The sequence below is a fragment of the Prionailurus bengalensis genome, chromosome E3 (assembly GCF_016509475.1).
Source record: "Prionailurus bengalensis isolate Pbe53 chromosome E3, Fcat_Pben_1.1_paternal_pri, whole genome shotgun sequence".
Lineage (NCBI taxonomy): Eukaryota > Metazoa > Chordata > Mammalia > Carnivora > Felidae > Prionailurus > Prionailurus bengalensis.
The window spans coordinates 4,122,739-4,135,257 of NC_057357.1; the positions used below are offsets into that span (position 1 = coordinate 4,122,739).

The 12,519-nt window shown below is 54.9% G+C and overlaps 1 protein-coding gene across 1 annotated transcript in view; it reads left to right on the plus strand.

Annotated features, from left to right (window-relative positions):
- SDK1 (sidekick cell adhesion molecule 1) overlaps positions 1-11,600 on the plus strand; it is an 883,215-nt gene extending 871,615 nt beyond the window's left edge. Inside the window, exon 45 of the mRNA XM_043561368.1 lies at positions 7,849-11,600. Coding sequence (XP_043417303.1) covers positions 7,849-8,100 — 252 coding nt within the window. The 3' untranslated portion in view covers positions 8,101-11,600. The remainder of the gene's footprint in view (positions 1-7,848) is intronic.
- Positions 11,601-12,519: the final 919 nt, after the last annotated feature.

Here is a 12,519-nt window from a genome sequence, read left to right on the forward strand (position 1 = left end):
CTTCCTCTCTCTCTCTCTGCCCGTCCCCCGCTCACACTCTGTCTCAAAAATAAATAAACGTTAAAAAAAATTTAATAAAAAGATGTCACATTTCTGTACATCATAGGCCCAACAATACAATTATATACGTATCATTGTATGCAATTGCTTTTTAATTTAATTTAGGTAAGAGAAGAAAGATGCTATCTTTCGTAATTACCCATGTGTGATCATCTTGGTCATTGCCTTTTCTTTTATACTTCTGCTTATGTCACCTGCATTCAACCTGACAGGCTTCCTGTAGTATCTCTTGTAAGGCAGGTTGGATAGTGATGAGTTTTCCTGCCTCTACTTACCTGGGGATGCCTTTATTTCACCTTCATTTTTGAAAGCAGTTCTGCTGAACACAAGATCCTTGGTTAGCAGTTTTTATTCAACACTTTGAATACACTTCCCCATTGCCTTCTGTCCCCCATCTTTTTTTTTCCGATCAGAAGCCAACTCTTACCATTATTTGAGTTCCCTTGTCCATGATTTGAAGAATTTCTTTGTCTTTTTGACTGTGAGGTGTCTGGGTGTGGACTTACTTGGTGTTTATGGAGATTTTCTGCGTGTAAATGAATGCTTCTGAGCAAATCTGAGAAGTCATAAGCCATTTCTTCCCCTGTGTTTTCTTCTTCTGTCTTTCTGCTCTCGTCCTGGTGCTCTCATGACCATCTCGTGTGTGGGTGTACTCAGCATTGTCCTGCATATGTCAGGTGCTCTTTTCTTTCATTATTGTCCTTCTCCTTCATGTGTGTTCATGCTTTTTCTTCTGTTTTCCAGAGTGCATAATCTCTGTTGATACATCCCTGTGCCTTGACTCTGCTCTGCCAGACCCAGCGTACCGTCGGGCACCTCCAATGAATTGTTTATTTTGGCCATTGTATTTTTCAATGCCAAAACTTCTTATTTGGTTATTTTAAAATAATTTCTCTATTGATATGTTCTACTTGGCACAGTATTATCATCTTCCATTCTTTAAACTTAGCTTCCTTTAGTTCTATGACTAGATTGTAATAGCTGCTTTCAAAATCTTTGTTTGCCAACACTTGCGTCTCCTCAGACGCTGCCTGCTTTTTGCTGCAGGTGTGGAACACACTGTCCTGTTTTTCTGAAAACAGTTCATTTTTGTTAATGTATTGTGCCAACTGAATACTGATATCCTCTACCCCGAGGATCATTCTCGTTGTTTGCGTGTTTAGTGGGCTGGCTGGACTAGTTCAGTGGAAGACTGTCTCCCCCAGGGGTGGATTCTCTTATGCCACACTCCTGAGAAGTGCAGTCTTAGGAACACATTCAGGACCCCTGAATACCAGGGATGACGATGGTCCCAGCCAGGCTTTCTTTGTCTCTTGTTCTCACCCCCTATTAAGATTCTGGATGGTCTGTTGGTATTGGTATCACACCCAGCTCTTAACCTTTACCACTTGCTAGCTCGATTATTTTTCACGATGCCCTGGGCTATATATTACGCTATAGCTTGCTCCAGTTAAGGGGCAGCCCTCCTGCAGTAGCAGGATGTTATCAATCTGAATTCTGCTCTGACCCCAAGGAGGCTCTCCTTAGCTGTCTCTTTCCGTGGTTCTCTCTGTTAAACTTCTGGCTGGTTTATTGCTTCGCTTGTTACAATCACAGAACTACCATCTTCCTCTTAATGTCTTATGCGGAAGGATTCCACTGTTTTTGGCAGTGCCCTTAGGCATGCTTTGTTCCAAACAAAGCCATTCCCTTTAGGAGAGTCGGGATCTCTCTGTTCTAATGGACTGTCTCTCCCCACCGTGCAGGACTTCTGTGTCACAGCACCAAAGCTGGGGGTGGGGACAGTGGCCCTCTTTGCCCATAGGGACATACCTGCTGTGTAGGTGGGGCACTGGGTGGAGACGACAGTCCCCGATCTTCTGGGCTTGCCCCTCTGGTATAAAACTTCTTCCCTACAAGCTAGCTGAGGCAGGGGCCGTTGGGGCTCAGTATTCTCAACCTGCCACAAGTGGTGTAGACCGTCCGGCCCAGGGGTAAAGACAGGGTGAGGGAAGGGAACCCGGTTCTCTCGACCACACCTGCCGAGCTGCTGTCACACGGAGCTGGGGGTCAGAGGCGGGGGGTGATGCAGGTCACAGCTCGAGTGCCTCAGACTCTTGCTGTTCTTGGTGGAGTAAATCTTCCTCCATTTGCTCTCTGTCCCGGCCACGATTCCCAGCGACTTTAGAGGCCTGTTTATAAAATAACTTTCTCCAGTTAAATCATTGTCTCTCTTGGAAGGCAATCTGCTGGCTCCTCACCGGCCATTCTGGAAGCACCTTTTGCCTTTGTAATGGATGGTTCTGATATTCAGAGGGGAGAAACATGGGCCAAGGTTTCCTAAAGATGGTGATGATTTCTGGCCTGGCCCCTTAACCCCAAATTCACAGGAATAGAGGCAAATTACTGAACTGCAGACAGAGCCCTCAGAGAGATGAGCAAGGGTCCCAGAGAGAAGAGACCCAGGGTGGGGCAGCAGAACGTACGCTTAGCACCTGTTTCAAAGAGGACCACCTAATAAGTGACTTGTACTTGCATTTAGATTTCAGTTTTTGTTTTTAAGTTTATTTATTTTTGACAGAGAGAGAGAGAGAGAGAGAGCTGGGGAGGGACAGAGAGAGGGAGACACAGAATCCGAAGCAGGTTCCGGGCTCTGAGCTGTCAGCGCAGAGCCCGATGCGGGGCTCATCATGAACCGTGAGATCATGACCTGAGCAGAAGTCGGATGCTTAACCGACTGAGCCCCCCAGGAGCCCCGTGCATTCAGATTTCAGATACTGATCCTCCCTACCAGAGGCAGCGTCTGGGTTTAAAAACATTGTACACTGAGATGTCAGGAGTGGAAAGTAAGACACGTTCTTGGCCCTGGACTTAGTCAATGGTTTGATGCAATGTGGCTCAGGAGTGAGGAAGGTAATGCCCTTCCTCCCGGCCCCCTTCCTCTCCAGAGCCCGGGGAAGTAAGGAGACAGAAACCCTATGCAGCCTTTGCTGGAAGAGGTCTTCTGCGAAGCTAATATTTCACCACGAAAACGGCGATGCCGTCCTTTTCTCCCCAGGACGTTTTTAACTATTTTCAGAAACAGTGCTTGAAGTGGAAATTCCGTGAATGGGATCATGGGAGCACAAGAACCTGACGAGAGCCACTGTGAGTTAGGCCGTCAGTGTCTCGTGGCATGAGCCGTGGCCCTTTGTCTGTCTCTGGTTAGGGATGAGAGGCTTTGTCTTTCACGCAGGACTGCTGTTCAAGTCGCATTATAAAAATTGTTTTCAAGATCCCAAGAAACAGTTCTCAAAATCTCTCCCGCTCCAACCTAGACCAACCACCCCGTACCTAATTAATTCCCTAGTATTATTTGACTCTTTCATCTTGAAAATATAATACCAAGAGTGTTGAGATTATCTTTCTTAGCTTCTTGCCAGGCATCTGTGCACCTTTAGAAACTGCCACCACATCCAATCACCTGCTGTCCTTCTGTGGTTTCCGGGGAAACCAACACACATCGCTACTTTGGATCACACAGGAAACTTAAAAAAAAAAAAAAAATAGGACCCTGCAGCATTGCCTTTTCGTCAGTAATTCTAGCTCACTAAGATACATCCCCATTAAAAAATAATAATGTCATATAAACAATAAACAGAGCAGGCAGCGGGAGGATGGCATTTAAGTCACTGCTCTCTTGTGGAGGTAATGGGGAGGGCTGAGCAGGCTCCAAGAAGCCTGGCCTGTGTGTCATGTGACCGTCTGCTCTTGGGCTCCTGCCTTTCCTGTCTCTCTGCAGGATGGTCTTAACCTCTCCCAGCGGCTCTTGGCTGGGTCTGTGGGCCCTGCCCGCTCAGGGCTCGTAGCCACCTAAAGGGCGGGGCTCTTCCTATGCAGCACAAAGAGTCCCAGAGAGGATTCTGATTGGCTCAGCTTAAGTCACATGTATACCCACTAGCCAGTCACTGTTTAAGGCAGGGAGGAGCCATTCAGCCCATGTGACAAGGGAAGGCAGAGAAGGCTCACTTCCTGAGGTTCCTTCGGGAAGGTCCAAGCCCAGACCTGGGACATCACTGTGAGCCAGACGGCCCCCCCGGGCCTCTTCTTAGCACCCGCATGTCACCGAGCCCTCTCTCCATGCTATAGGACCTTTAGGTCCGTGGCCGGGAAAATACGGAATGATGTAACAGCTGAACACATGTCCAGTGAAACCGTGTGAGCACTCCGGGGTGGGACACGGGAGGCATTCATACCTGAGCAAGGTTGGACGTGCCCGTAGAAAGGCTGCCTCCTGCAAGAACTCTGGAGTGCCTTCTAGACCAGACTGCCACCCCTCCCACTCCCACCCAGTGCCACTTGGCCACTGGGAGCCCGGCTTCTCAACGGCCCAAACAGCTGCAGGAGGAGGGGCGGACGGGGGTAGCAAGAAGAGGGAGAGGTGCCCGAAGGGTCACCACCTGGGTGCCCGACAGGTCTGCCAAAGTGGAACCGCCAGCACGGGTGACTTCTGTGTGTGGTGATGTCCCCCGACGCGGAGACCTGACGGAAGACCGAGCACATAAAGTGTCCTTCTAACCTTTCATACGGCTGTGCTCGAAGGTGTCCCAAAGTGTTACTAGAAAGGCTTTCTTCATTTCTGCCACCTTTGGCTGTGATATGGCACTGGGTCTGGCCCCGCCCTGTCCCTGGCCAGTGTCAGATACAGAGCGAGGAGACTGAACCTAAGTGCGCTTGCTCATGTTTTTCCTCATGCACAACCAGGGGAGGGGGGGACGGGGCGGCCCGAGCACCACAGGGTACAGGGTGAAGAGGAGAAAACCTTGAATCTTACATTCACTCGTCAGATGACCACGACCTCTGACCCCGGTGTGTGAAGCCTCAATCCTGAGTGTTCTGTGACTTTGTCAAGAGGACGACACCCCCGACATAGCTCAGCATGAGCTCTTTTCTCCTAAGTCAGGAATTTGGAACCAAGATATGGTGTCTACAGAAGGGACAGACCCAACTCAGGGACCGATAACGGATCCCGCCAGCTTCCTTCAGGTGACCCTTGTTGTCATTCCTGCCTGTCTCGGTTTACACAGAGCTTTGCCTCAGAAGCCCCTCGAGGCCTCTGAAAAACAGATGAAGGATAAACCTTAGCCGCCAGAAGTACACGTGCCGTATCTCTTCACCTGCAGCCCTCCAGGCCAGATATGTTTAAGAATTCGGCGTTCCTCAGGGGTGGGATATATGCATCGTATGTTACGTAGCATCCCCGGCAGGGCACGTTACGTTACGAGCACGTTAGTATTTCTGCAGCAGAATCTGCAAATATCCACACTGAATAGTTGCACGTCAGTTCAGCTCAGGGTCATAGCTGCCAAAGTAGCTCCACGTAGGTCAGACTTTGCCACCAGGTGAGCTACAAAAACCGCTTTTGATTTTCAGAGCATGGAGGGTTTTGGAATCACGAGCGGGGGTTTGTGAGTCGGGTCAGCAGACACGAAGGAGACCCCGGAGCAGAGAACCGGTTCCGCACCAGCAGGGGCCCCAGGGCTGCAAGGCTCCCCCTCGGCTCCCACCCCTCCTGGGATGCCGGGCAACTGGCCCGTCTCTCTGAGCTTCTTTCTTCATCCATAAAATAGGAACAAAAGGAACCATGCGGTTTCAGGGACTCCGCAGGGGTTAATCTGTATGTAGTCGCGTCTCCTAAAAAGAAACTGCTCTTAGGTCTGTGGTCTATTGTCACCCTCACCGCCCAGTGATGGAGGAACTAATGTTCCCTGCATCTCGGGCTGTGTCGGGAGAGGACAGTCATCAGACCTGCACTTATGTGAGCTCTAACTCCGTACAAAGCAGAGGAACCACAGAGGTGTTTAGCTGCCGACACCTGACTGTGCCATAACGCACAGGTCCCAAGAAGTCCCAAATCTGTGACTTACCATTACTTTCCTATAAATGTTCCAGTGAGATCCCAATTTTCGAGTCGGTGTCTGGAAACTCCTGGGAGTCCAGCTCCCCCCATGTCCACAAGGGGCTTCTGCACAGCCTAGGTGCCACCTGCTCTTACCGGCTGACAGGACACAGTCCCCAGATGGAGCATGACGTGGGCTGTTTGCTCCCCATCAGATGAGGGACAGTGACTCAGAGCACCAAGGGACCCTCTGCCTTCCCTCAGTGTCAACACAGCCGACACATCGAATGAGTCCTGCCCTCACTCCAGCCTGGCCACTGATGGGAATCCTCCCAGAGCTTCTGAGAAACACAAAGTCCGCAGCCCTAGCACAGGCCCAGTCTGTCAGGAAGCATACCCAGTAATCTGTGCTCTCCCAAAACTTTCCTGCTGATTCTGAGACAGCATTTGGGGGTGTCCCTCACCTTCATACCAGTCGGGCCTCCTGAGACCCTCCTGGAGAGAGAAAAAAGGGCGGGTGTGGCCGTGTCAGGGACGGAGCCCAGGCAGGGCACCTTGGAATGGAGATGCTTTATCCAGCCTCAGGCTCCCGCCCTGGCCTTGAACTCGAAAGGCTAGATGGCTGCGTGTCTGTAGACCCGTATTTGGCGTTTTCAAGGCGTCAGTGGCCTCTGCGAGGCCCCCGGTGGTGCAGGGAGGAACCCACTGTGTTTTCAAAAGCAGGGGGTGGGGGGCGTGTCTCCTGTGGGGCCCAGCAGCCGACCCGGCCAGCCTGTGGGCAAGCGGCAGGGACCCCCGGGGGTACTCGAAGTTCCTCTGGGGCAGGAAGGTGGGAGCCTCCACCCTCTTGGGAAAACGGTCTTCACTGTCTCTGTTAATGGCACCTCAGTGACTTCACATCAGTCCCCAAACCACAAAACAGGGTTTTGCTTTAAGAACGTGAACATAGAAACTATGTGGACTAAATGTTCTCAGTGGAATCTGCTGGTTTACTTTCTTATAAAGACGGGGAGAAAACCCCCTCAGCCTGGCCTTCACCCATCAACGAGGCTGGCTCTTGTGTGTGGCCGGAGGGGTCAGGTCTCAGGGCCTGGGGAGGGAGGAGTCGACGGCCGCTGTAGACATCGTGGCTCCCTAGGGCCCCTGTCCTCGGTAGCCTCCCCTCTGAGATCTGCACGGATGTGACATCACACGGACATTTGTATCCCACAGAGGTCACCCTGTCCTCACCTCCATGTGTGCTCAGGGCCGGCTCCCTTCGGTCTAGTGCAGCCTACACCGTAGTCCTGGGCAAGCCGAGGACCCTGGACCATTCTTACCCCCACCCCCTCGCAGGAGCTCTGCCTTGGGAGGGCACAGAGCACCCCCTTGAGGCTGTGTAGACCTCTCCCGGGTCAGAGGATGAAGTGTAGACATGTCCTGGGGCAGAAGTGCAGTGCAGACCCCTCCTGGGACGGGCTCACACACCCTGAGGGGTCAGGCGCAGACTTGGGCAGCTGGGACAGCACGTGGTCCCTGTCTCAGGGCAGTGGAGGTGCTGAGCTCGGGCGGGGGAGGGAGGCGTACCTCGGGTGGAGTGTGGGGTGGCCTGGGGGGCGGGAGAAGGGAAGAGGGTGGGACACCGTGGACACAAGCCAGCTCACTTTGGGTGGCTTTTGCTGGTGTGGCCGCCTGGCCACCCCTTGCTTCCAGCTCAGCCCCCCTGCCCGTGGCCACCCTCCCCCTGTGCCTGCCCTTCTCCCCTAGCCACGGGTCCCCACCAAGGCCGCCCCCTGCCCTCTCCCACGGCCACCCCGTCCCCTCCCCATGCCCACCGTCCTCTGTGGCTGACCTCCCCCTCCCCCATGACCACTCATGCCCTCCCCCACGCCCACCCCCTCCCCGGCACCTGCTGCCGCCCAAGGCCCGCTCACACCTGGCTGTCTCCCCAGGGCACCGACTCCGAATCTGAGGACACGCCCCCCCAGCACTCCTTCGTCAACCACTACATGAGCGACCCCACCTACTACAACTCGTGGAAGCGGCGAGCCCCGGGCGGGCGCGCCCCGCACAGGTACGAGGCGGTGGCGGGCGGCGAGGCGGGGCCGCACCTGCACACGGTGGTCACCACACAAAGCGCCGTGTTCGCGCCCGCGGGCCCTGGCGCCCGGACTCCGCTCACCGGCTTCTCCTCCTTCGTGTGACGGCCGCGGCGGGGCCTCCGCGCACCTTCCAGCCTCCTTTTGTTAAGACAATCAACTCCAGTAACTGAGCTCAAGCTTTTGTTCAAACAAGAATTCTGATAAGTGATGATTTTACCTACTTGTGAACACTAGATTTCAATTAGAAAGGTTTTTTTAACGGCTTTTTGTAACATCGCTGCAGGAAGCGGGTTTCTTTGTTTTCTTTTCTTTTTACGAGAAGGTGTATCTCCGTGGTGCGGTGGCGAGGGGACCCCAGACCCCCCCAGTCCTGGGTGTCTCCATCCCACGCCAAGTAGGGAGGCTGCGGGGGGAGGGGGGCAGGAGGAGCGGGGGCCAAGTGCGATGTCCGCCCACGTCCAGGCCGCTGCTTCCTCTTCTCTACCTCCTGTGCCTCCGGAGAACCAGCCTGCTCCCGCCCGCTCCTGGCCTCTGCGGAGCCAAGTGTGTGCCCCGGGCTGAGCGCTTCTCGGCCCGACCCCATGCATCTCTGAAATATTCTCACTCCGCAGTTTGTAGGCAAGGAATCGGCTTTCAGGTTCCTGGCGAGGGGGCAAGAGATTCCGAGGGGGGGTCCTCTGGCCGGCTGACGGCTCAGCGGTGGCACCTTGCATCCTTCCAGTGGTGAAATCCCCGGGGCTTTTGTCTTCCTTTCTTTGCCTGAAGCCAACGGCGCAGAGCAGGGACCCACCCCCAGGGCTGCGAGTGGGCGCGGGCCCTCCCTTCTCGAGCGTGTCCTTCCCGTGAACAGCACACGGCCCACCCCGCGAACCCAGAGAGAGCAAGACAGCGCTTTCAGAATTGCTTGTTGTGTAAGAGGCGTGCGTTGTTAACCAGAGGATTTTTTAAATCTTTTTATCTTTTTTTAAACTATGTCACATGAAATGAATGAGTCTCTGCTGTCTCCAGGTGCCTTTTTATTAATTGTTTAGCTTTGTACATGAGAAAGACGGAAAGCGTCGGTGTCTCCAAATAAAGCGAAACAGCTCTGAGAAAGTGGGGCCCCGAATTGCCTCCTCCCCGCCAGGCCTCCCGCGAGCGCCACCCCCCCCCCCCGGTCTCCTTGTCCCGCCCGCTGCCCACTGCCTTGACCGCCAGTGCTGCTGTCCCTGCCCCCAGCCCAGCCCAGCTTTCAGCCTTAACAGGTTTTCTGGCAACTATTTTTTCCCCCTTTGCTACTTTAGTTTTCATCTTTTAGCTACGTGAGAATAGCATGAACTACTTTGAAATTTCCAGAGCCCGAAGTGTACCTGTGGCTCCAGCCATCACATTATTCTTCCAAGAGGTGGCCGAGGTGACTGAGGAGCCGGCAGCCAACCCCCCAGGCCAGAGCTGAGGTCCAGGTGTAACCGGCGGGCGCCCAGAGCTCCTGGAGGGCCCCGCGTCCCCACCTCGCTAGCAGGAGGGTGGCCATGACAATGCACAGCCACCCTGTCGACACCCCCAAGGAGCAGGGGTGACCTGTGGCCTGCCAGTGCCCTGACGGTAGGGGAGCCGGTCCTGTGGCCCCATATAGAGCGTGTGGTATCTCCTGGGCTCTAGTCCGTCTACACTTCCGTCGGGCCCTCTGCTTTCCCAGCGGCCGCCTGTGGCCCCCGGAGGCCAAGGAGAGTTTTGCGTTGGGTGAAAAGCCCCTTTTCAGTTTTTCCAACAGGTGATGGTGTGGAAAGGTTCCTCTCTCTCTCCTTCTCTCTCTCTCTCTCTCTCTCCCCTCCTTTTCCTTCCCTCCCTTCCTTCTCTCCTTCCTGCCTTCTTTTGTGAGCGGAGGCAGAAATATTCTAAACCAAAAATCCTAGATGCTCTGCCCAAAGCCACTTGTGCGTGAGAATCACCCCCAACAGTTCACTGGACAGGACGCACCTTGGGGCCCCAAGCCCGGCTCCGTCCTCTCGGCCCCAGGACGGCCGGCGAGGGGGCAGGAACCCGCGCGAGGCGACAGGCTGCAAGCTGAACTTCTTGGAAGACAGACGCCCGGTGGAGAACACGGACAAACTGCCTTCTGTGCACTTCGAGCTCTAAGCCATACGGACTTCGCTTTAAAATATGGGGGAAAGTGTTGTCACGTCTCAGAATGAGGACCCTTTGGTTGGAGGTGTTTTCTTTGCTTTGGGGTTTTTGCGACAACATGAAGCTTTTTTTCAGGTTCATTATATTTCCTGTACTTTCTCTTTCTCTGCTTTTACTGAACTTTTTGTGTATGGGATCGTCTGTCTGAGGCTCTGCTGGCACCATGGCTGCTGACGGACTGTTAGCACCTGCTCCCCACCCCCCCCCGCCCCCCGCCCTGTCCCTCGGGGGCCCTGGCCCATGAGAGACACCTGCACCAAAGCAACAGACTGGGCGTCCGCAGTTAGGTTTCAGCCTCCCCGGGCAGTGTGGGCGTCCACGGGCATCAGTCCCCAGCCTCTCACCTGGTAGGAAGGAAAACAGACACCACACCATAGGAGAATAGGTATTGATTGGATTTTAATCTCCGTCCTAAGAACAGAACAAGCAACGCTTCTCTAACCACGACCGGATGAAATGTCCTCATCTTGCCTTCTTCTGTAGTGACGTCATTCGGGTGCCTTACGGTGAGCGGTGGCTGAGCCCCCCCACGCACTCCCTCATCCCTCACCGGGCAGGTCGTTGGGCCATGAGCTGTCCTTCCCGTGTGAGGGTGAGCCAGCAAAGCGGCCAGGCGGGGCCGAGCTCTGTCGGAGCTGGCGGGACGGGCCGGGCCGGCCCTCTCCGCCCGGGCACCAGGGCACAGGTTTCCAGGCAGGTGAGCGGCGGGGGCGGCTGCGGGCGGTCCCCGCACCCAACGGGCATTAAGCACATCAGCAAGGCCTCACGCACCCCTTCCTGAATAAATTGGCCCGGAGCGAACCCTGTCCTTCCCCAGCCTTGCCTTCCGTTTCACTCACCGCCGTGCTTGTAAGGCGTACTCGATTCAGCGTCGTAGCAGAGGACGGTGTGACGTAGGGCAACGTGGGGGCGCGTCCCCCGCGCCGCGAGCGACGGCAGAGGCCCTCGGCCAGGGAATCCGTCCAGGCCGCGGGGAGGAAGGGTCGCGCGCACGCTGTAAACTTCTTTTGATGCTGTGCTTGTGTTTGACCACGACTGGACTGAAGCATGGTGTTTGCGTCACGGATCGTAGCATGGTCTCTAGTTTTTACGGATTCTCGGCACACGGTGTAGTCGTTCTCCCAACGAGCAATCCACCCGCGTATCCAAATCTGGCTCTCTTTAGCTCGGCATCCCAGTAGCCTGGATCCGGTCCGGAAGGCGGGAACACCGCAGCAACCCGTGACCCGAGCTAGTCTGCTGAGGGTCCTCTCCATCCCTCTCAGCGTCGCCTTCCGATTTATCGAGAGCTTAGGTCAGTCCTGAAGTTTTCCCGGCAATGTTTTCTGGAGTTGTGCAGAATCCCAGATCTCATTTGGAAAAAAAAAAAAAAAATGTAGGATGACAGAGAGGTGCTATGGGTACGATTTTTAATAAAAACATCATTTTGTTCCTTACGTGCTCGTGATTTTCTTCGAGTATTGGCGAAATGCCTCCTGAATTCTAGGCCTGTAAAGACTAGGCTCTGAGGCTCAGCCCCAGTGCGGTCCTGAACCACATGCACAGCCGTCCCAGGCCCCACGCCTGTCGAGATGCAGACGCCACACAGAGGGCGCCGCTGAGGTCACAGGGATTTAAGCGCTCCCGGGGAGAGGCAGGTCAGGGGCACCACGTAGCCACGGATCCTGTCAACAGTGGCCTTCCTCAGCCCCAGCCCCCCCCCCCCCCGCCAGACTCCACAGAGCCCAGAGGACACACTGCGCCCCACGGAATGTAGCCTGGGTTGGCGGCAATGCAGGAATCTCCCCTTCGTGCAGGCCCCCCCACCCCGAGAGGCCTGGCTTCCCGCCTCCCCACGTCCCACCAGCCTCAGAGAGGGGTTCTCGGCCGTGGTGGGTTTCAGAATCCCCGGGAATGTGTACAAGTCCCGGTGTTCCAGTGACACCTAAATCAGCTAAGCCAGGATCTCTGGAGGTTGGGCCCAGACATTCGGCTCTGGTTCTGAAAGCTACCCAGGCGGTTCCCACGCGCAGGCAAGGAAGACCTGTGCGGGGGAGGGGCAGGGCTGCCGGCCGCAGGGAGGATGGGGGTCCGGGTCACAGGAGAACTGGGGCCTGTGGTCCCAAGTTCGCCCTTTTGCTCCAGAAGCCAGCACCGCCGTGGACAAGCCAGAGGTAAGAACATTTCCCTTGTTCTCCTTCCCACCCTCCAGAAATGTGAACTTGAAACCTGCACACTTTTCAGAAACCGCAGCCTCCGTGTCCCAGATAGTTGCCTTTACTGCACCCGTACCATTTGCCAAGCGTGTTCTGTGTCCTTCAACATTGTCGATCCACGTGCGGCAGGCACAGTCAGGGCTCCTGTTTTGTAGATGAG